We start from the raw sequence: 21287 nt of genomic DNA, 5'->3' as shown, positions 1-21287 counted from the left end.
CACCAGTTATTTATTATGTATATATGTAACCTAGAGTGCATTATTTGATTAATTTCATTTCATAATGAGAAAACAAACTCAGAAATCAAGTAACTTGTCCTTCCTTTAGCTTTCCCAGGGCTTCCTCAGAAACTCTCAGCTTGTGTCTGTGCCGTCTCTCCTGGCGTCCCCGCGAGGCTGAGTTAATCCTTCCTTCCCTTAGCTTTCCCAGGGCTTCCGCAGAAACTCTCAGCTTGAGTCTGTGCCGTCTCTCCCGGCGTCCCCGCGAGGCTGAGTCAATGCTGCTCTGGCACAGGACACTAGTGGTGTAATAGCCCGAAACACCTGGAGGTGGTTTAGTGTGAACTCTGTTGGAGAAAAATTTTAACCTAGTTGCTAATGCTGCCAGTAGCCCTTCACTTCATCACAAACATGAAACATCCTTTGCCCTGTGGGAGCAGAGATAAGTCAAGAGCGACTTTGGAGAAACACCCATTATGTTAATGTTGGAGTAAGGACTTCAGTTCTATTTTCACCCTTTATTGGGAATACAGAGCAATATTACAGTCTTGGATCATTAAATGAACAAATGTGGCCGATACACTATTGACAAGCAGACCTGAATTCTGGGATTAGGTGGTTTTCCAGAAGTGGGTAGGAGCAAAAACAGGTGCGAGATCTTCTTAAGAGAACCACATTACTCAGCCGCCAAAGGGTGTTTTGTCTTCAACTCAGTAATGGCTGGAAGGAGTGCCAGTCCTGGTCAACCATCCATGATCTTCATCACAGCAAGCTGGAATCTCTAGTTTTTCAAATGAGTTGTAGATAAAAGAGTAAATGCCTTCAGACTGACTTATAAATTGATCAGGGTGACTACTAAAGTGTCCTCCGTTTGTAAACTAGCAGAATCTTCAGAGTGACTGTTGGAGCACAGAGCCTTTCATGTGCTCCCAGTTATTATATAGAGCATAGAGGCCTGTAAGCGTCAGTCCTGCTAGACCACCTCGTGCTGCCCCTCGAAGACCACCTGGGAGAGGAAAGAGAAAATACCGTTACAGACTTGTGCTGCACACTGTCCCATCAGAGGGCGACAGAGGTTCGTAAAGCTGAGACGCACTCTTCGTATTTATGAAGATTTCGTCCCAAGCAGGAGAATAAGGTCTGAAAATAATAAACCAAGACTGAAATTCAGTAGAAACAGATTCCCCCTAAATCACCTGCTTATATGTAAACTATGTATCCATAGTAACAACCTTTTTTCACTTTTAATTTCACAGTTATCAGCAAGGTTTTTTGACTTTTCTCAATCTGACTTGATCCCAGGACATTTTTGGACAAGACCTTATGCTTCTTATTGAAATCCCAAGCAGATCAGTAATTCCCTGCTAGTCCTAATTTTTAGAACTTCACCGGCACGGTCACCTGACTCAGGGCGGTATGTAAACAAGGCGATACCCTCTTTGGAAACAGTATTAACAGGCTTCAGACTCTGCACAGGTCCTCTACATATTAACTTGGAAGACTCAGGACAGTGGTGGGAGATAAGATGGCTGTGATCAAGTTCTGAGTTGGGTGCTGATGAAGCACCAACTCTCCCATTACCTGTCCCTATTCTGATGCTTCAGAAAATCTCCCACTAACGAGCAAAGACGTAACTTAGCACGAGCATGTTATCGTTCAGTCACTCAGTCGTGTCTGACTCTGCTGCGACCACAAGGACTGCAGCCCGCCAGGCTCCTCTGTCCATGGGATTCTCCAGGCAAGAATACTGGAGTGGGTTGTCGTTTCCTTCTCCAGGGGCTCTTCCTGACCCACGGATAAACCCGTGCCTCCTGCTTGGCAGGCAGATTCTTTACCACTGAGCCACCTGGGAAGCTCCAGGCATCGTCGTACTAGTTGAAAAACATTCCAGGATTAGGATTAGACTGAACTATTTTTGCTTAACAAAAGAATTTTTTCACGTGGAAAAAGATTATGGAATAGGTATTTCATTTGAAATGCAAAAACAATGTTTCAACCAGTTACCTAAAAATAGTCACCAAATCTAGTAAAAGAAGCTTTTAAGAAATACTTGATGTTCTCTTAACAGTTTCACAAATAAGTAGGGATAACAAACTTCAGGTAGTCTGTATTTATCTATGGAGTATTTGCTGCAAGTCATGTGTTAGGAAAGCAGAGGTCCAATGGTTAAGATATACCTTATTAGAAGCCCTTTAGCTACACTCCAATGCATTCCATGAAATTCAATGATGCTGCTGAGTTAGAACACTTCAGACCAACCATTTCTGCAATGCACGTCCTGCCAGATGGCTTCAGGTGATAGACTAAAGGGTTCCTCCCTCTAGGAGACTCTCTAGCCTGAAGACTTTAGATAGCTGACTGGCTTAGGCTTCAACTCTGAAGTACCCTAATTATCTCTCTCAAACAGAAACTGCAGGCATCACCTATAAACAGCCATCAAATATGTAGGAAGGGGGATGAAAAATGTAAAAATTAATCACAGAAAATGGGAGATATCTCCTTCAAGTCTATCTTCTCTCTCTGTATTTTGCCACACTTAAGATTAGGCATGATAGTTGAATTTGCAACTGTATTCAATGTGGCTGAAAAATGGGCTGACAATGAACTTTAGACCAAATTTCTAGAAATGGAAAAAATAAGCTGTGAAACCCAGGAAAAATAAATGCCATCTGGAACAGCATCACTATGGTTCAGTTATTAGAGCTAAACTTTTTGAGTGTAATGAATGTTCTTTAAGCAGGTTACAAAAACAGAAGACTCTCCAGTGTAAACTGTAAACGATAAAGATTTAAGAACTTTGGGACATCAGTGGCATGTTAAGTGTCTCAACAATTTATCCCCTAGAATGCCTTCTACTTTCATACCAAAATGAAACAACTTTAGTACAAAATATCATCGTTTTGCACTAGCCTTTTGTACTAGCCTTCTCTGAAGGCTAAGAAAAAATTGTTTCTAGCACAACTGAGCAACCGTTTCTAGCAAGAAGATACCAAACAGGCAGTGTATGATTTACTAATAATCACAGTAATCCTGACTCAGGGAAAGTGAAAGTTGCTCAGTCATGTCCAACTCTTTGCGACCCGGTGGACTATAAGTCCATGGAATTCTCCAGGCCAGAATACTGGAGTGGATAGCCTTTCCCTTCTCCAGGGGATCTTCCCAACCCAGGGATTGAACCTAGGTCTCCTGCGCTGCAGGAGAATTCTTTACCAGCTGAGCCACCAGGGAAGCCTGACTCAAGGGTAGCCTTTTATTACGTTTTAGTTTTAACTCTTTCCAATAATGTCAGGGTTTTCCAGCTGGTTGATCTGTTAAAGAGTTTAAAAGCCTTGGCTTTAGGCTTTCTGTAACAAAACCACCTTTGGCCAACTAAGTACAGGAAGTTGATTAGCAAATACACTTGCTCTGAGCACAGTGAACCAAACGAGGCCAATGGGTAATCTCTATTAAGCAAAACAAACACGAGGCTTATGTGTCACAATTTTATCTTCTATCTTTTGGATCCGTATACAATTCTTCCAAAAAGGGCAAATGTCATCTCTTCTAAACCTGGGAAATGAGGCCCAGGATATTTAAGTGCCTAGTTTATTTGGTATAGAGCTGATTACTGGCAGAGCTAACACACTGAACTGACAATTACTTTAGCACAGGGGTCGGCACATTTTTCTTGAAATGGCTAGAAAATAACTCCACTTTTTACCTGCATGTTTCTAAAGAATGTTTATCTTGCTGTTTCGATCCTACATATTGTAGATACTTATATAACCATGTAAAATGTTAACTATTTTAAAATGTAAAATACATTCTTAGTCTGCAAACTGTGAAGAGACAGGCATCTGGCCAGCAGGAGTCTGTTGCCCTTGTTTTAGAGGAACGGCCTTACCTACACACTGAGACAGCTTACAAATTCAACAGATTTCTGCACTATTTAACTTGTTTTTAAAAAATTCTCTTTAAAAATGTGATAAAATACACATACCATAAAATTTACCATTATTAAGTGTACACTTCAGTAGCATTAAGTATACTGACACATCATCCATCTTCTTTCCTTAATGGTTTAGGCTGACTCTAGACTAAAGAAGTACCTAAACTGTTTTCCAAATCCTTGAATCTGGGAGTTTTTAAATAAATTCCTGCCACACAAAATTCTGTGCTTTGTCTTAAGTGGAGTCTAAACCAGAAATCAATGCAAGACACTGCTTTGCCTCTGTCAGCAATTTTGATGTGCTGAGTTAAACTAGGCAGCCAGGAACTAGGAACCAATGTTGGGATTCTGGGTCAGCAGATTACTTACCTCTCCTGTGTTCCACATTGCAATGGAAACTGAAATCTGAAAAAACGAAACCTACTTGTCACCTGACAAAGAATTAATATTTTTGCTTTTTCTCTTCTGAGCCATGAGCATTCTTTTCCATAATTTATGTTGGAGATGTCCCAGGCTGGGTTAAAGATGCTATTCCTGCAAGGAAGTCCTGGACACAGAAAACTAGGTTCTCATTTTTTTTCCTGTGATAATCCCAAGTATTCAGCCTTCCCCTTTGTATCTTTAAAATATGTGTAATGTGTCTTAAACGAGGTGGTAATTCAGTCCATTCTTATACTTAAGGCTGCCCCCAACACAGGAAATGCTGTAATGGCTGACGCTGAGTAAGAAAACAGGGACTGGTGAGCACTGAGCTGGAGCTTCAGTGTCCACCCACTGGGGTAGCAGCTCCCCAACTCAGCTCCTGCCGTTTGCGACCATATACAACGTGAGGCCTGTGTCTTCCATTTTTGCAAAAGAAGCTAAAATTTCCAGATTTTTGTGCGAAATCTCCTGTTCCTTAAATTTTACTTTGATCTTTCATAAACACAGTTTGGGCTGATTAAACACTTGCTGGCTGAGTGCCACCCCTGTGGTGCCAATTAAGGTTTTAAACTCCTTTGTCTGACCCCAAAGATTTTCAGTGTGAAAGTATTTTCAGGTTTTTAACAAGGTTTTTCTATGCCCATGTTTTCATGTATATAAAAGATGTTTCCTGTCTTACTGTACCCAGGAGCTCTGTTGATGTGTGTAAGAACACGCACGTGTTGCAAGTCTTATGAGTTCTTAGGGATGTAATTCCAAATGTTATCCATTTTCAATATTAAAAAAGCCTCTTGCTCTCAGATATACCATGAAATTTTAGATTTTATAATCCTGTAAGAGAGACTTCTCTCTCATTTCTAGTAAAAATGAGGCAAAAAAATGCTACTTGATGTTTGTGATGGAGGAATTACGTAAGAACAAAAATTACTTAGTGTCTGAAGCATAATAAAGCAATCAAACAAAAGGACTTTCCAGAGGCTTGAGTACAGAACGCAAACAGGCAGGTATGGCGTACAGTTATGGTGTAAATGCAGGCGAAAGCAGGAATGTGAGAGAGACCCGGGGCTGTCACTAGCTTTATGATCTTCCGAAAAAGAACATCTCAACAATGTGCTCATCTGTGAACTGGGGTGTGTGATTATCACTTCACAGTTTAACAAGTTATATATTAAGTGGTTACTACTGAGAATAGAACCATAACTCAGCACATGTTCATCTCTTTTCCATCTTAAGGGACAATCTGATATTTGATCTTCATCCAAGTAATTTTGATTCAACTCTTAGGATTTACTCCTCCCCTGTTCATAACAGCATCATGCACCGTAGCCAAAGGCAGAAGCAGCCCAAGTGTCCACTGACAGATGAATGACAATGTGGTGTACATGTAGGATGGAGTTATTCAGCCTTAAAAAGGAAGGACATTCTGATACATGCTGTACTGTTGAGAACGTTATGCTAAATGAAATAAGCCAGTCACTAAAAGAAAAACACTCCACTTCTATGAGGGACCTCAAGGAATCAAATTCACAGACAGAAGTAGACTGGTGGTTGCCAGGGGCTGCAGAAGGGGGAAAGACAGAGTTGTTGTTTAGTGGGCAGAGTTTCAGTTTTATAAGACGAAGAGAAGTTCTGGAGTTGCATAATAATGCTAACAGACTTAACATAATTGAACTGTACATTTAAATAGTTTGGATGGTCAATTTTATGTGTATTTTACGAAAATTAAAAAATAAAATCACAAACCGTGAGATATCAAAGAACACTATACTACCAAAAAAAAATTCTTTTAAAAACTACAGTATGGCCAAAAAGCATACTTCAACTATATTGAGAGACGATTTCACCATTTAGTGGTACCTACCTGTACATTTATACAACATGCCTGTCATGGTTCCAGCTGCTACTGTGTTAAGGTCATCTTCTGCGCCTCTTGTTTTCTCAATGATGACACCAAATGCACTATAAAGCAAAGCTACAAGGGAAATGGAGCTGATCAGGAATAAAAAGTGAACTGAAAGTCAGTATGGCAATCGTATTCAGATAAACGCATTCTCCAGACATCATGAGACATGTAAACAGTGATCACTGGAGCGCTGTTTGTAATAACGAACGCCTAGCAACAAATCAAATGACTTTCAAAAGGAGACTGATTCAGAGAGACTGTCCACATAACAGAATACTATGCACTCAAAATGCAGGAAGAGCTCGTTCACTAACATGTAGAGCAGGCACATGATAGGCAAAGAAAATGTTTGGGAAGAAAAGAAATTTATTAGCTATTTATGCCAAGTAACACTGCGGAGACCCAGGAAGAATATCTTTTTCACTTCCATTTATTTGTTAACAGCTGTACTTAGAATTTAGAAACAAAAGCAAAACACATGCATTTCTAAGAAAAATACGACTTCAAGACAATTGAGATTTAGTTTCTGCACATGTGAAAACTCTAACAATAGCACTATTTAGTTTAACAAGCGTTTCCCCTAAATCGCCATTCTGTTACGCCTCTAAAGACCAAATAGCCATGAATGCATTACCTCTTCTCCTGCCCTTTCTCAATATTACAGCAAACTTGTTGGCCTCACAACTCCTCTGCTGTAAGTTTTTATACTTCTACAAAAGCTCTTTTTCCAGTTTCAATTTATTTAACTGAAACTAAACTTGAGCAAAACATCATAACTGATCACATTATAAGGAAAGCATCCGGGGTAACTGACCATTCCAGCTTGCTCAGAATCGATTTCTGCAGCGTTACCTAAACTGAGCACGTCCAGGGGCTCACTCAAGGTATGCAAGCAGTCTCCCAAGCACCGGCACAAAGGAGGGTGGCTGCGAGGCGGGGGCTTTGGGGGCACAAGCAGCACATGGAAGTAGCCATTTACTAGGATCCCAAATGCAAACTGCTTCCAAAGCCTGTGACAAGGCTAGGACCTCTGTCACACAAGAGGCTTTTCTTATCGTTTGATAAGCTACCTACATTCTCTTACTTAATCTGCCACCAGTTAAAAGACTTTCAGATACAGAAAACTTTGGTTGAGGGCATAAGTGCCATAAGTGAGCTTCTTATATGAGTCACGAATAATCAAAAGAGTCAATCATTCATAAACACTACAGTATGAAAGCATTTGTTCCTAAGTGCTACTAAATTACAGCTTCCTTAGAACTGCAAGTATTTCCAATATCTACAAAGGCCCTGTTGCAACTCAGGCAATTAGTCTGAGAAATCTCATTAGGTAAACAGGATGATGAATGGGCTATTAGGAAAACATATCAGGAGGGCTGGATTCCTCCTCATATCTACGATAGAACCTTGAACTTTTCCTAACACACAAAAATATTTGCCTTGGCGCTAAACTATCTGGATTTCACTGAGTTAAAATATGATTTTATTTGGTGTCTTGATGGGATAGGAGAGTATGTAGTGTTTAAAATATTTAGCAAAGAGTATATTCAGAATGGTATTAGTACATGGCAGTATTTTGCTATATATCAATAGTTTATGATCTTTTCCTAAGTAGTATTTACACTACTCACCAGAGTGGATTTAAACATAATTATGAACATCCCAGCACCAGAATTTTAGTTCATCAAATTGTTCATGATACATGTACATTCTTTCTTTGTAATGATGATGATTTATTATAAAGTGAGCTATCTACTTACCCAGAGAACCTAGGGTATTAGCCCAAAGTGCCCCTTGCCTAGTCACCATGTTCAAGATCCTACCAGGGCAGAAAGAGAAAGAATCTGTGTTTAGAACCAGTTATTTCTTTAGTATTTAGAAAAACCATATAGCATCAATTTTAAATATATGAACACAATATCCAAAGTTTTCTTAATTTTACTTTTTTAATTTTAAAACTTAACACCTCCTTAGAATTCAATAAGGATTGCTTTTACTTTACATAAATGAAGGTTAGGTTAAAAACTCCCAATGTTTTAGGGCAATGTGTAAAGAAAATTCTAATTACTAAATACATAAAATTATTAAATATATAAAAGGTCTGAATGATATCCCGGAATGTATTTTACAAAAAAGTTTACAGAAACCGATCTATGTTAAAAAGAAAAAGACATTATAACAGACGAGCTAGCTTATAATTAGTTTCTTAGGGTTTGTGTGGCGGGTAGTACATTCTTAGAATATTAAGAAGAATCAAAGTGTGGAATACTATGGAATACAAAGCAAAATAAAAGACAGATACTCAGAGAAGGAAAAAGCCACCTCATTAGAAACCTGAAGAAAGCGCTCTGTGTCTGCTCCCACACCAGCACTAAGCAGCCAGGGTGCGCGCTTAGCACACTCTCAGGGGAGCACAGCCCTGCCCTCACCAGCACCGGACGCCACCAGAACAGCGGCGAAGGCAACTGGAGGAGAGGGCAGAGCGTTCCTCTCCCAGCAGTGTAACGCTGTCACAGGAATGGCTGTCCCGGCAGCTGACTACTGCTGGGAACCACGGAATTACAGTAACAAGCAGTAAAGAACCCATTTACATTAATGCTCAATAATAACAAAACTTTGTATTACTTCTAAAGGATTATTTAAAAAATTAGTAATGATTACAAATATTGTTAGTTAATTGCTACATATTTACTAATATGTTAAGTTTAGCACTTAATTTTCATTTGTGATAAGCTTCTAAACTATGAATTTTCATTACTGTATTGCTGGTGGCACTGCAAAGTGGCCAAGTTCTTTGGAACATGATTGGGCAACATACTTTCATTTACTGGGTCCTTACTTACTTCTCATTGTAATCATCTCTCAATAGGTTAAAGGCAGAAAGAGGGAAACTTACCCAAGATCCCAATAAGTAATGAATCTGGGCTTTGAAACTATATAGATCTTTTCTGGCCTGAAACCTGATTATCTTTCCATGTTTTAAATGCTATCTCTGTCTAAAAAAATCAGAATGAGTATATAAAAGAAAATGATGTATAAGATTTTAAAAATCTGACTTTAAAAAAGCAAACTAATTCAACTCTCTCAAAAATTTAATAACTATGATGGTTTTAAGAAACAAAGGTTATCTTTTCTAAGAGACCTTCCAATTGTTATTTAATAATATGATGCTGGGGATTTGTTTCAAAATAATATGGGAGGGAAGAAAGAGATGGGACACAATTGGTCCTGCTGGTTAATGGCTGTTGAACTTGGGTTATGGTTCATAGCTGTTCACTGTACTATTTTGCCTTACTTTTGTATATATTCAAAACTATCCATAATACAAAAAGTAAAAACAAAACAAAACTGGAGTAAAGACTGAATATTACGAATATAAATACAAAAATATTCAAGGATCTGAGCTTGTAAAGCAAGGGCAGTGATCCACACAGTAACAGGAAGGTGAAAAGTTTGACAGGCCTTCAGGTTCCCAAGACCTAATTCTAACACACATGCTGCCATCTGCTGGCTAAGGAACATGGAGCTTAAAGAAAGACACAGAAAAACACATACTGTGTCCTTCCGCTCATATGAAGCATAAAATACGCTTTTTTAAAAAAGCTAAATAACATATTATTTAAGGAACAGCAAAAGGAACTGGTCATGTTTATTTCTTAAGCAGGGTGAAGATACACATTATGTACACTTTCTGACTTTTTTATTTGCACTTTCCCTTCTCTACAAACTTCAGTTTCCTAAGATAAGACTATCTTACTCCTTTCAGAACCATCTGTAAGTTCTAGGAATTTCATGGAAATTTTCTGCACCTTTGCATTTCAGAAATGGAGGATGAAGTCAATGAGAAATTCAATCAAATGACAGTAGATTTAGTAATTACTCTTATGTGCTTCTTATTTCTTCACTTACCACGTCCTATGGTTTTGCACAGCCCTGAACAATCCAAATAATGTACTAGTAATTCAACAATTTGAAAAGCATGTAATATAGGCCTGCGAAATAGAACAGGTGTAGCTGAGAAGTTAGGTTGGAATAGCCCCAGCTGATGGACACGGATTCAAAAATCACTCCTAAAAGCTTAGACACAGCAACTTGATTCCTAAATTCCTTTTATAATGAATAAAGGGAAAACACCAGCAAAAAAATTGACCAAAAATTATACAGTACTCTAAATATTGTAATCTCAAGGTTGTGCTCATCAAGCCAACAAAGTAGAGATTAATACTCAAGCATCAGTGTGTCGTTACATGAGACTTACTGTACGTTTCTTGGTTTGGACCAGGCCATGTTCTGGGTTTCCTTCAATCCTAGCCGTAGACCATTCATTGCCCCAAATGCAGCCCCTGGCAAATCACAGTAATAATTCATTCAAATAATCAGCTTTATATTAAAGAGCAATTATACTTGGTTCTTTTTCATTTTTATTTAATAAGAAAAAATGTAAATAATGATTTTTTTTAAAAAACCACCCTGAAGCTATTATTTTAATTGCCTTGGATTTTAAGCACTTTTGACTACCTGGATTTAGGACACTTCACTTAAAAACCACATATAAATACCAACCTGTCATACAACATCCTCCAATGGTAAAGAAGGCCAGTTCAAATCTGCCCCGGGTTTTATTAGCTCCAGTTGGTAAAATAAACTCATCTGTATCCTACAGGGATAATAATGAAAATCAAGTTCAGCTCCCCTCAACACACGTATTATACTTGCAAAGTGTTTAATTTTTCAAAGGAGTTTTTCACAGAACGTAAAACGTAAATTAAGTAAAACTCCACTATACTTCGTCAAACAAAGATAAAACTTTCTGCAACAAAAGCAACATATAAACCAAAGTGAAATGAAATACATAACATATACAGTTATGCTCATTAGTTCTTAGGAGAAATTCTTGCTCAGAATTTAGCTTCTCAATGTAAGTTTGATAGATTATACGTAATTTGCCTTCATGATAAATTTGACAATTTAAGAGTGCCATCTCTATAGAAAGGCAAACTGAAAGCTATGAGAGGTAACAAAAAACCAGTCTGGAAGGAGAAAATAACTCATTCTGCAGCTATGAATACTATTTATCAACCACCATTTTACTATATGTAAGACCAAATGATCATAAAAAATGAGCAGAAACTAGAGAAGTACAATAGACTGGATCACTTACACAAGGGAAAAACACCACTTTAACAGTTCTTAACTGTTTGGAGCGCATATATTCCTTTATAATCTCGGAAAGCTACTAGAAGGAAAGCTACCCTACTTCAGGTAAATGCATACACAAAACTTGGTATGAGCTCCCTGCCCTGAAGATCACGCAAGAATCCTAGGTTGAGAAGCATCACTGTAAGAGCACAACAGGATTGATTCTGCAATTAATACTTTTATGAAGAACAAATACATTTACATTTCTGCCAAGCTTTTCATATAAAAATAGCTAAAATAAGCTTCTGAACCATAGCACACACCCTTAACAAAAAATGCTAACAAATAAACATCGCTTTGGCAAACACTGGCCTTTGCTAAATGCGTTCACGGTGAGGAAAACTGCCTCTGCACTAGCTCTGATGGCTTGTGCATAAATTCTTACCAGAAATTGTACAAATAAATAAGTGCATATCCTCTCATCACACAGAAATGGTCTGCTGAGAAAGGATAAGCAAACCTGAATAGATTCTATGTCTAAATATATTAAACATATATTTGTAAATTCTGAGTGCTTCCTGACTTTTCAAGTAATGACTTAGTTTTAAATTGTGCTTCTTGTTTAAGGTTTTTAGGAATGCTATATTTAACATGATGAGGTAAACAATATGATAATTATTTATGATCCAGAAATGGATCCTAATACAAATGGGGGAAAAAAAAGATGGTCATAAACGACATCAGCAGGTGCAAGTGCACGGCGTGACTGACTCACTCTTCAGGTAATGCGTCAACCCTGCATTCCTGACACACCTAACAATCACTCTTTGATGCTGTGTGTGTGCGCGTTAAGTAGCTCAGTCATGTCTGACTCTCTGCGACCCATGGACTGTAGCCAGCCAGGCTCCTCTGTCTGTGGCATTCTCCAGGCAAGAATACTGGAGTCGGTTGCCATGCCCTCCTCCAGGGGATCTTCCTAACCCTCTGGCGTGTCCTGAATTGGCAGGTGGGTTCTTTACCCTTAGTGCCACCTGGGAAGCCCTTTTAATGTTGTAAACTGAGTTTTTCTTTTTTTGCAACTTTATTTGTATTGAATCAGCAACTTCTCCAAAAGAAAAAAAAAAAAAACCCAAACAAAAAATCAAAACCCCACAAAAACAAACAACAAAAAACTGAGGCTAATGTAAACCTTAAAATATATAATCCCTAATTTCAAATGTTTGTATTCATCGGACCACTCTTATTTCCATAGGCTTTTGAATAACAATAACCTGATCTAATAAAATAAACTCAGGTAGTAAAGAATTTTTTTTCAGATGTACTGATTTGATTTAAGATTAAAAAGATTCCCACGTTAATGATCTCTTATAATTTTGTAACTTCTCACACAATATTTTATGGGGTTCAAAAGCTAATTACTTGCTGCTTTACATGTAAATCTTAATCGGTGCTCTGGTCTCTGGTCCTGGTCGCGAAGTACATACACGAAGCAAGCAGTCACTGCTGATGTACCCTCCCGACCCCTCTTACTCCCAGGGTTTTGAGGAAAAGCTGGGAGCTGCTCCTCTTACTGTTTCCTCCTTCATGAACTAGACGTTAAAGACTAGAACATTCAAAAGCAATTTTATCCAAAGGAAAAATCAGAAAGAGACAACACACGTCCAGGAAAAAAGTGAAGGCTCTGAAAAGGACTGAGAAGAGCTTAAGCTTATACTCCAGGCTGGCCCTCAACACAAAGGCAGCCTGTATGATTAAAACCCAAACAATAACCAAATAAAGGCAACCCTCAGGGAAGGCAGGAGAGTCTGATCTCCAGACTTAACCACATTATTAGAAATGTCTGGTTTTCAACAACAACAAAAAATCACAAGGCATACAAAGCAATAGGAAAGTACGGGCCATTCAATGGAAAAAAAAAAAAAAAAATCAACAGAAATGTCCCTAAAAAACACCTGAGAGTAGACTGAGCAGGCTTTAAAAGGAAAGCCAGATCTAAGTGACTCTAAAATGATCGTCATAAAGATGCTCCAAGACCTAAGGCAGATGTGGAGAAAGTCAAGACAATGTATGAACAAAAGGGAAACAGAAAGAAAACCTAGAAAGAAACCCAAAGTAAGTTCTGAAACTGAAAAGTACAGCAGCTGGTAAATTCACTAAATGGATTCAAAGATTTGAGCAGGTAGAATAGACAATCCCCAACTATAAAACAATAGAAATTATTGAGTCTTAGGATCAGGAGGAAATATAACTGGATAGAAGTGAAGAGAGCCTAAAGGATCTGTGTGATATCACAAAGCAGACGAAAATACAGACTGTGAGAGTCACAGAAGGAGAATGTTTGAAGAAACAATGGCCAAAAACTTCCAAATTTGATAAAAGAGATGCAAGTGAACATTCAAGAAACTCAATAAACACCAAGTAAGATACATCCAAAGAGACCCGTACTGGGATGTATTAAAATCAAAAGTTTTGAAAGCTACAGAGAGAGATTCTTGAATGTAGCAGGAGAGAAGCAACTTACATATAAGGATCCTCAATAAGATGATCAGTCAGTTTCTCAAGAGAAACTTTGGAGGCCACTAGCAAGTGGGCTGATATATAAACCTGTCCTTCAAAAATAAAGGAGATATTAAAAATTCCCAGAAAAATAAAAGCTGAGCGAGTTTGTGACCACTGGACCTGCCCTGCAAGACACGATGAAGGGAGTCCAGCCAAGTACGACGAGAGGACGCAGGCAGGAGCTCAGGGCCCGATGAAGGGCAGAGTGTGATACAGCAAAGAGACGGACAGTTAGAAAGCACTACTGTAGGCGTGCTCTGGACTCCACCTTTGTATTTCTGCATAACTTAAAACTGTAAAGGATTTAAAAGAGTTATTAGACCATGTTTTTAAGCACATGATGTATAAAGATACGATTCTGTGACATCAACGATTGAGGGGCAGGGACAGTTGGTAAAGGAGCAGTGTTTCTGTGTGTTAGTGAAGTTAAACTGGTATAAGTTCTAATTAGTGCTATAACTTTAGAAAACTGCTATAGAGTATACTAAAAAAAAGGTTATGAGACAGGAATTTAAACAATTCCCTACAAAAAAATCAAACACAAAAGAAGTTATTAATGTAAGAAAGGAGAGACAAAAAAGTTAGGTTACAGAAAATGAAGAGCAAAACACCAAAAATCTCTCCTTAGCAGTAACCACTTTAAAGTGTATTCAACTCTCTAGACAAAAGACAGAGATTAGCGCAATGCACTCAGAAATGTGATCCATTTATACATATGGCGCCTACAACAGATTCACTTTACTTCCAAAGACACAAAAAGATTGAAAGTGAAAGGATGGAAAAAGATATTCCTTGCAAATAACAACCAAAAGAGCAGGGTGGCTGTATTACAATTAGAAAATAAAAAGTTTGTAAGAAACAAAGAATGATATTACATCAATAAAGTTTCAACACAGCAAGAAAGTACAATTATAAACATTTACTTATCTAGTAACAGACCATCAAAATACATTAAGCAAAGTGTCAGTCACTCAGTCACGTCCGAACCTTTGTGATCCTATGGACTTTGGCCCACCAGGCTCCTCTGTCCTTGGATTTCCCAGGCAAGAATACTGGAGTGGATTGCCATTTCCTTCTCCAGGGGATCTTCCTAACCCAGGGATTGGACTCGCATCTCTTGCACTGCCAGGCAGATTCTCTACTGCTGAGCCATCAGGGAAGACCCCATAATAAAAGATTAGAGCAGAGATAAATGAAATAAATTACTGAAATCAGAAATGAATGTGAGGATATCACTACTGATTCTAAAGAATTTAAAAGGATTATAAGAAACTGTCATTAACAACTGTATGCCAACAAACTGAATGTCCTTGATGAAATGTACAAATTCCTAGAAATACAAAACTCACCAAGAAACAGAAAAAAACGAGACGAGTAAGAAGACTGAATCACTAATTTAAAAAAAAAATCTCACAACAAAGAAAAACCCTGGACCTGATGGCTTCACTGGTTATGTTTTATCAAACATTTAAAGAACTAACCCCCAATCCAGGGGTTCCCTGGTGGCCTAGTGGTTAGGATTCCAGACTTTCACTGCCACGGGCTGGGTTCAATCTCTGGACGGGGAAGCCGTGGAGTGCAGATGGAAAAAAACAAAAAACTCCAAAACCCTAACACCAATCCTCAAACTTTTCCAAAAACCTGAAGTGCAGGAAATACTTGGAACATTTCATGACTCTGTGTGTGAGGCAAGTATGATCATACCAAAGCCAGACAAAGACACTACAAAAAACTACAGACCAAAATCGCCTATGAACACTGATGCAAAATCTTAAAACTAAATTCTAGGAAACCAAAGCTAGCAGCATATTCAAAGGGCTACACATCATGACCACGTGGCACTTATTCCTGGGATGCAGGATGTCCTAACAAATGAAAACTCATCAGTGTAATAAACCACATTAACAGAATGAAGGGGGAAAGCCCACGACCATCTCAACTGATGCAGAAATAATACTCCACAAAATCCAACATACTTTCAGGACAAAACCTCAACAAACTAGGAATAAAAGGAAACTACCCCAACATAATAAAAGGCATACATGAAAAACTCACAGCAAATGCCACACCCAACGGTGACAGACTGAAAGGTCTTCCTCTAATGCACGGGAACAAGGCAAAGATGCTCTTTTTTTTTTTGGTCACTTCTATTCAACACAGTATTAGGATTTCTAGCCAGAGCAATTAGGAAAGAAGAATGAAAAGGCACCCAAATTAGAAAGAAAGAAGTAAAAGTTTTTTTCATAGATGATCTTATATGTTAGAAAATTCTAAAGACTGCACAAAACCCTGTTATAACTAATAAATAAATTCAGCAAAGTAACAGGATACAAAGTCAACAAAAGAGCAGATGCGTGTCTACAAACAATAAACCACCCGAGAAGGAGATCATGAAAACACTTCCACTTACAACAGAATCAAAAACAATAAAAACACTTAGGAATTAATTTAACCAAGGAGGTAAAAGTCTTGTACAAGGAAAGCTGTAAAACTTGCTGGAAGTAATTTAAAAAGACAGAAAGAAATGAAAACATATCCCATATTTATGAATCAGCCTTAATATTGCTAAGATGTCAATATTACCCAAAACAATCTACAAATTCAATAATTCCTATCAAAACAGGAACTGACATTTTTGCAGAAACAGAGGAACCCATTTCAAAGGTCATACGGAATTTGAACCAAACTCCAAAGAATCAAAACAATCTTGAAAAATGAATAACAATCCTGAAGGAACTCACACCTGCTGATTTCAAAACTTACCAAAGCTGCAATCATCAATAAGCTTGAATGTATGCTGGTGCGGTACTAGCATACATACGGACATGCAGATCAAAGAACAGAATAGAGAGTCCAGAAATCAACCTTTGCACATATGGTCAAATGATTTTTGGCTAGAATGTTAAGGCCATTACATGGGGAAAAGACAGTCTTTTGAGCAAACGGTACTGTAAAAACTGGATAGCCATATGAAAAAGAGTGAAGTTGGATCTTTACCTAACACCACATACAAAAATTAACTCAAAATGGATCAAAGACTTAAATGGAAGACCCAAAACTGTAAAACTCTTAGAAGAAAACACTGGGGAAAAAGCTTTGTAATAACACATTTAGCCATGATTTCTTGGATATGACACCAAAGGCAACAAGTGATAAAACACAAATATTGGCCTTCGTAATTTTTACGCACCAAAAGACAACATCAAGAGGAAAAAGGCAACCCACAGAATGGGAGAAAATATTTGCAAGTTATATATCTATAAGGGGTTAATACTCAGAATATACAGAGAACGCCTAAATACAACCTAAATCAAATGAACTGATTCAAAGTTGGTCAAAGAAGTTGAACAGAGATTCTTCCAAAGACACACAATCGGCCAGTAAGTGCATGAAAAGTTGCTCAACATCCCTAATCATCAGGGAGACGCAAAAATCAAACTACAGGAAGTCACCACTCCACAGTCATTTAGTAATGATTCTCAAAAAATTCCAGATACTAAAACTGTTGGTGAGATGTGGAGAAACTGGAGCCCTTGTGCACTGTTGGTAGGAATGTAAACGATACAGCTGCAGTGGAGAACAGTGTAGCCGTTTCTCAAAAGATTTAAAATATGACTGCCATGTGACAGGACAGTTCTACTTCTGGATACATAATCAAAAGAACTGAAATGAGGATCTAGAAAAGGTATTTATACACCGAAATTCACAGTGGCACGATTCCCCACAACTAAAACATGGAAGCAATGCAAGTGTCCATAGGACACGTGAATGGATAAGCAAAGTGGGTATTATGCAGCCTTGAAAAGGAAGGAGATTCTGACACATGCTACAATACATATGAGCCTTGAGGGCATTATGCTAAATGAACTAAATCAGTCACACAAAAATAAATACTGTATGATTCCACTTATTTGAGGTACTCAGAGTATTCAAAAATCATAAGACAGAAAGCAGAAGGGTGGTTGTCAGGAACTGGGAGGAGGATGGAAAAAGGAGTTACTGTTTAATGGGTACAGAGTTTCAGCTTTACAACATGAAAAGCATGGAACTGGTAGGTGGTACTAGCTATACAGTATCAGGAATGCAACCACTCAACAGTACAGTGAGAGACGGTAAATTCTGTTAATTTTATCACAACCTTAAAAAAAAAAAGAAAAACCAAAACAAAAACCCAAGCAAACCCCCAATCCTTTAATCAGCTAATGTCAGGAAGAGATGCAAGGCAAATCCGGAGTTTGTGGGGGTAAAAAGGGTGAATGAGAGCTAGAGACTTGACGCCTCTAGAAGCACAGATCACAGATTAAGTCAAGGTATCTGCGGTTGTTTTTTTAAATGCTAACGTAGAGCACCAGACTAAGAAAATTCTTACCTGTACGAGATACCGTGGATCCACATTTAAATAAGGAGACAGAGGGTTCATACCAGTTACTAGAGAGAAAACAAAGCAATATATTGCAATAAAAATTTAGTTATTTCATTTAGCATTAATTTTGCTCTTGACTCTTCAATGTGTTCTGCAATTCTGATCTACAATGCACGCAAATTTTTCTCCCACTTTCCTTGTCTTCTCCTTCCGTCTGGCAGTTTAGGGGCTGACTCCTCCTGGCGCCCTCAATCCTGCACTGGTGTTTCAGGCTCTCACATCAGGACAGGCAGTAACAGGGACCAAATAACTGAAGTAGCAGGAAGCACAGCCCAGTTCATCTAGAGAGCTGATTTCCTTCTGCTGCTGCTTAGTCGCTTCAGTCGTGTGCGACTCTGCAACCCCATAGATGGCAGCCCATCAGGCTCCACCGTCCCTGGGACTTCCTTCGACTTTACTACAAAAATACCTGATAATTGTGTGTGTGTGTGTGTTAGTTGCTCAGTCGTGTCCGTCTATTTGTTATACAATGGACTGTAGCCCGCCAGGCTCCTCTGTCCATGAATTCTCCAGGCAAGAATACTGGAGGGAGGTGCCATTCCCTTCTCCAGGGGATCTTCCTGACCCAGGGATCAAACCTGGGTCTCCTGCATTGCACGCAGATTCTTCACTGTCTGAGCCACCAGGGACTATACACATTGCAAAGAATGACAAGAGACAAATCAATTCATGAAGGGAAAAAAAAAATCACTGGGGTTATGTGTTGTGTATAAATATTTTAAGGCAATTCCTTCAGATCTAAGTGTTAACAGTTGCTGACAAAGTTGATTTACATAATAGAGAATTCTGTCATCACCAGAAGGATGGGGGTCAGGGCAAAGGAAAATGGGGGCTCTCCGAGGGCCAGACTTGAATTCCACTACCTTTGAAGACAGAAAAATCTATCAAGGAAAAATCAACTTCCTCACATTTTAAATTTAATCTTTGGATCCTCTGTATCTCAGATGATTGTTCTCAAATCTATCCATTACCCAGGACTCTGGTCTTTTCATCAATTCAAAGTCCTATTAGTTCTATATCCAGTATCTATCTTGAATTGTTACTCACCATCTTTATTGCTACCATCCTAGTTCAATCACTACCTAATTGGACTCCTTACTTGCTCCAGTCTTTCCAATTCATTTTCTAAAGGGTAATTAAAGTGATTTTTTTTCAGAAAAGGAAATCAATCTAAATGGCTTCCATTTACACTTGTAACTAAGTCCAAACTCATTATAAAACACTTCATTAGCTGCCATTCCTTCCCCTCTAATCTCAGTATCTCCAGCCTCACCACCTCCCCTGTAGATTGTAGACACAATGGCCTAACAGCTGTTCCTTAAACACTTACCTCCCCTCAGACATCTGAATGGTATTCAAGTCACAGCTCAAATGTCAACAACCCTGAGTAGTTTTTCCTAGGCCATTTTTAAAGGGCTTCAGCTCCCATCTGGGGAAGGAAATGGCAACCCACTCCAGTGTTTTTGCCTGGAGAATCCCAGTGACAGGGGAGCTTGGTGGGCTGCCATCTATGGGGTCGCACAGAATCGGACACGACTGAAGCAACTTAGCAGCAGCTCCCATCACCAATCTTAAAATCCTATTTGTCTTTACACACTTAACACTAACTGAAACACTTTCTTACTTGGCCCACAATTTACTTGGCTCACTTCAATGGAATGGAAGCTCTGTGAAAACATCAGTCATTTAAAAAAATATAACTGCTGCAGTCCTGCACCCAGAAAACTCCATCTCAAGTACTCAATGAATAGTGTTTAGTCCTTGGTCTCTTAATTCGCCTTCAAGTCCTAACGTAAGAATGCCTTTCACATCAAGGCAGGGCCCTTTGCGCTCTGAAGCGCGTGAACTAGCCATGTCCTATACCTTATTACATGCAGACTATGTTCTAGATTCAGTTTTAACACAGGTGACACTAGGAACTTTAAAAGCCGTTTTGTTTTTGAGCATAAAAGACCTAAAGAAAAGTAGAAAGAGTCTCAAGATAAAAGTTTTATAAAGCTCTTAGCCTTCACCAACTTCCCACTATCTTTAAGTCCACGTTTTACTCATCCAGGTGAATACCCACAGTTAGAAAGTTCCAAAGATCTGGAATACACATTCGTGGTATTTAGGAGAGGGCGCAGGCAGGGTGTTCGTGCCTCGGCACCCTGTAACTCCAATGTTTCCCTTCCCCAGATTCCTTCTTGGCTTCTTTTTCATATCTATAAAAAAGTTCAGTTCTCCTCCAAGTTTCTCCACTTGTCTCGACGCATATTTCTTTCTGCCCTGTATGCATTATTATAGAGTGTTTTGCTCTGAAGGCTACTACTTCGTGGTTTAGAATATGTGACTTTGTGTTAAAAAGTTACCTATGGCCTCGATATGTGGGAGGAAAGGTAAGGCAAGAAGCCTGAATATAAAAGGAAAAAACATGCAGTATCTCCTGGATCCAAGTCAGCCACAGAGAGCTTCTCCGGATCCACGGCTCCAAACACTCGTTCAGTGTTGGAAAATGCGGCCGTGCAGACACACTAGCCCCACTACTGGTACTGAAGCTTGCGGCCGCAGCAATAGTAATAATAATAAGAGAGAGAGAGAGAGAGAACAGGACACACCGCACATGTGGGGTGGTGGCAAGAACCAGTGAGAAATGCTCGCAGACCAGGCCTGATACTTACGCGGGACTCCAGCCAAATCCGCGTGCGAGTAGCCTGCTCCGCCGGCTCCGAAAAAGCCGGCCAACCCCCCAGTGGTTTTGTTGCCACTACCCCCGCCGCCCTCCATGGTGTCGCAGCAAACTGCCCGTCTGCTTCTCCCCGCCGCCTCAGGCCGAGATAGTCTGCTCGGCCGTCGCCCCTCGGTAACAGCGGGGAGACCCGCGTAGCACCGGCTCCTTCACACACTGACCTTCCGGGCGCCGGTGCTCGCTAAAC

At 39.1% G+C, this 21287-nt stretch overlaps 1 protein-coding gene and 1 non-coding gene across 2 annotated transcripts; both read right to left on the bottom strand.

The window, feature by feature from the left end:
* Positions 1–491: 491 nt before the first annotated feature.
* TIMM23 (translocase of inner mitochondrial membrane 23 homolog (yeast)) lies at positions 492–21238 on the bottom strand. The gene is made up of 7 exons (NM_001083658.1): positions 21033–21238; positions 18322–18380; positions 10818–10911; positions 10513–10597; positions 8015–8073; positions 6213–6323; positions 492–1006 (listed from the first exon to the last, which is right to left on the bottom strand). Exons 1-7 carry the CDS (start codon positions 21136–21138, stop codon positions 891–893), a joined length of 630 nt encoding a protein of 209 aa, NP_001077127.1. The 5' UTR covers positions 21139–21238; the 3' UTR covers positions 492–890.
* Positions 8604–8803, bottom strand: LOC112444797 (small nucleolar RNA SNORA74). Its single transcript, XR_003033165.1, has one exon. It is a non-coding gene; the product is annotated as a small nucleolar RNA SNORA74 (small nucleolar RNA).
* Positions 21239–21287: the final 49 nt, after the last annotated feature.

This window comes from Bos taurus, chromosome 28, assembly GCF_002263795.3.
Source record: "Bos taurus isolate L1 Dominette 01449 registration number 42190680 breed Hereford chromosome 28, ARS-UCD2.0, whole genome shotgun sequence".
NCBI lineage: Eukaryota > Metazoa > Chordata > Mammalia > Artiodactyla > Bovidae > Bos > Bos taurus.
The sequence above is the reverse complement of the archived record's forward strand: the minus strand, read 5'-3'. Positions and strand labels throughout refer to the sequence as shown.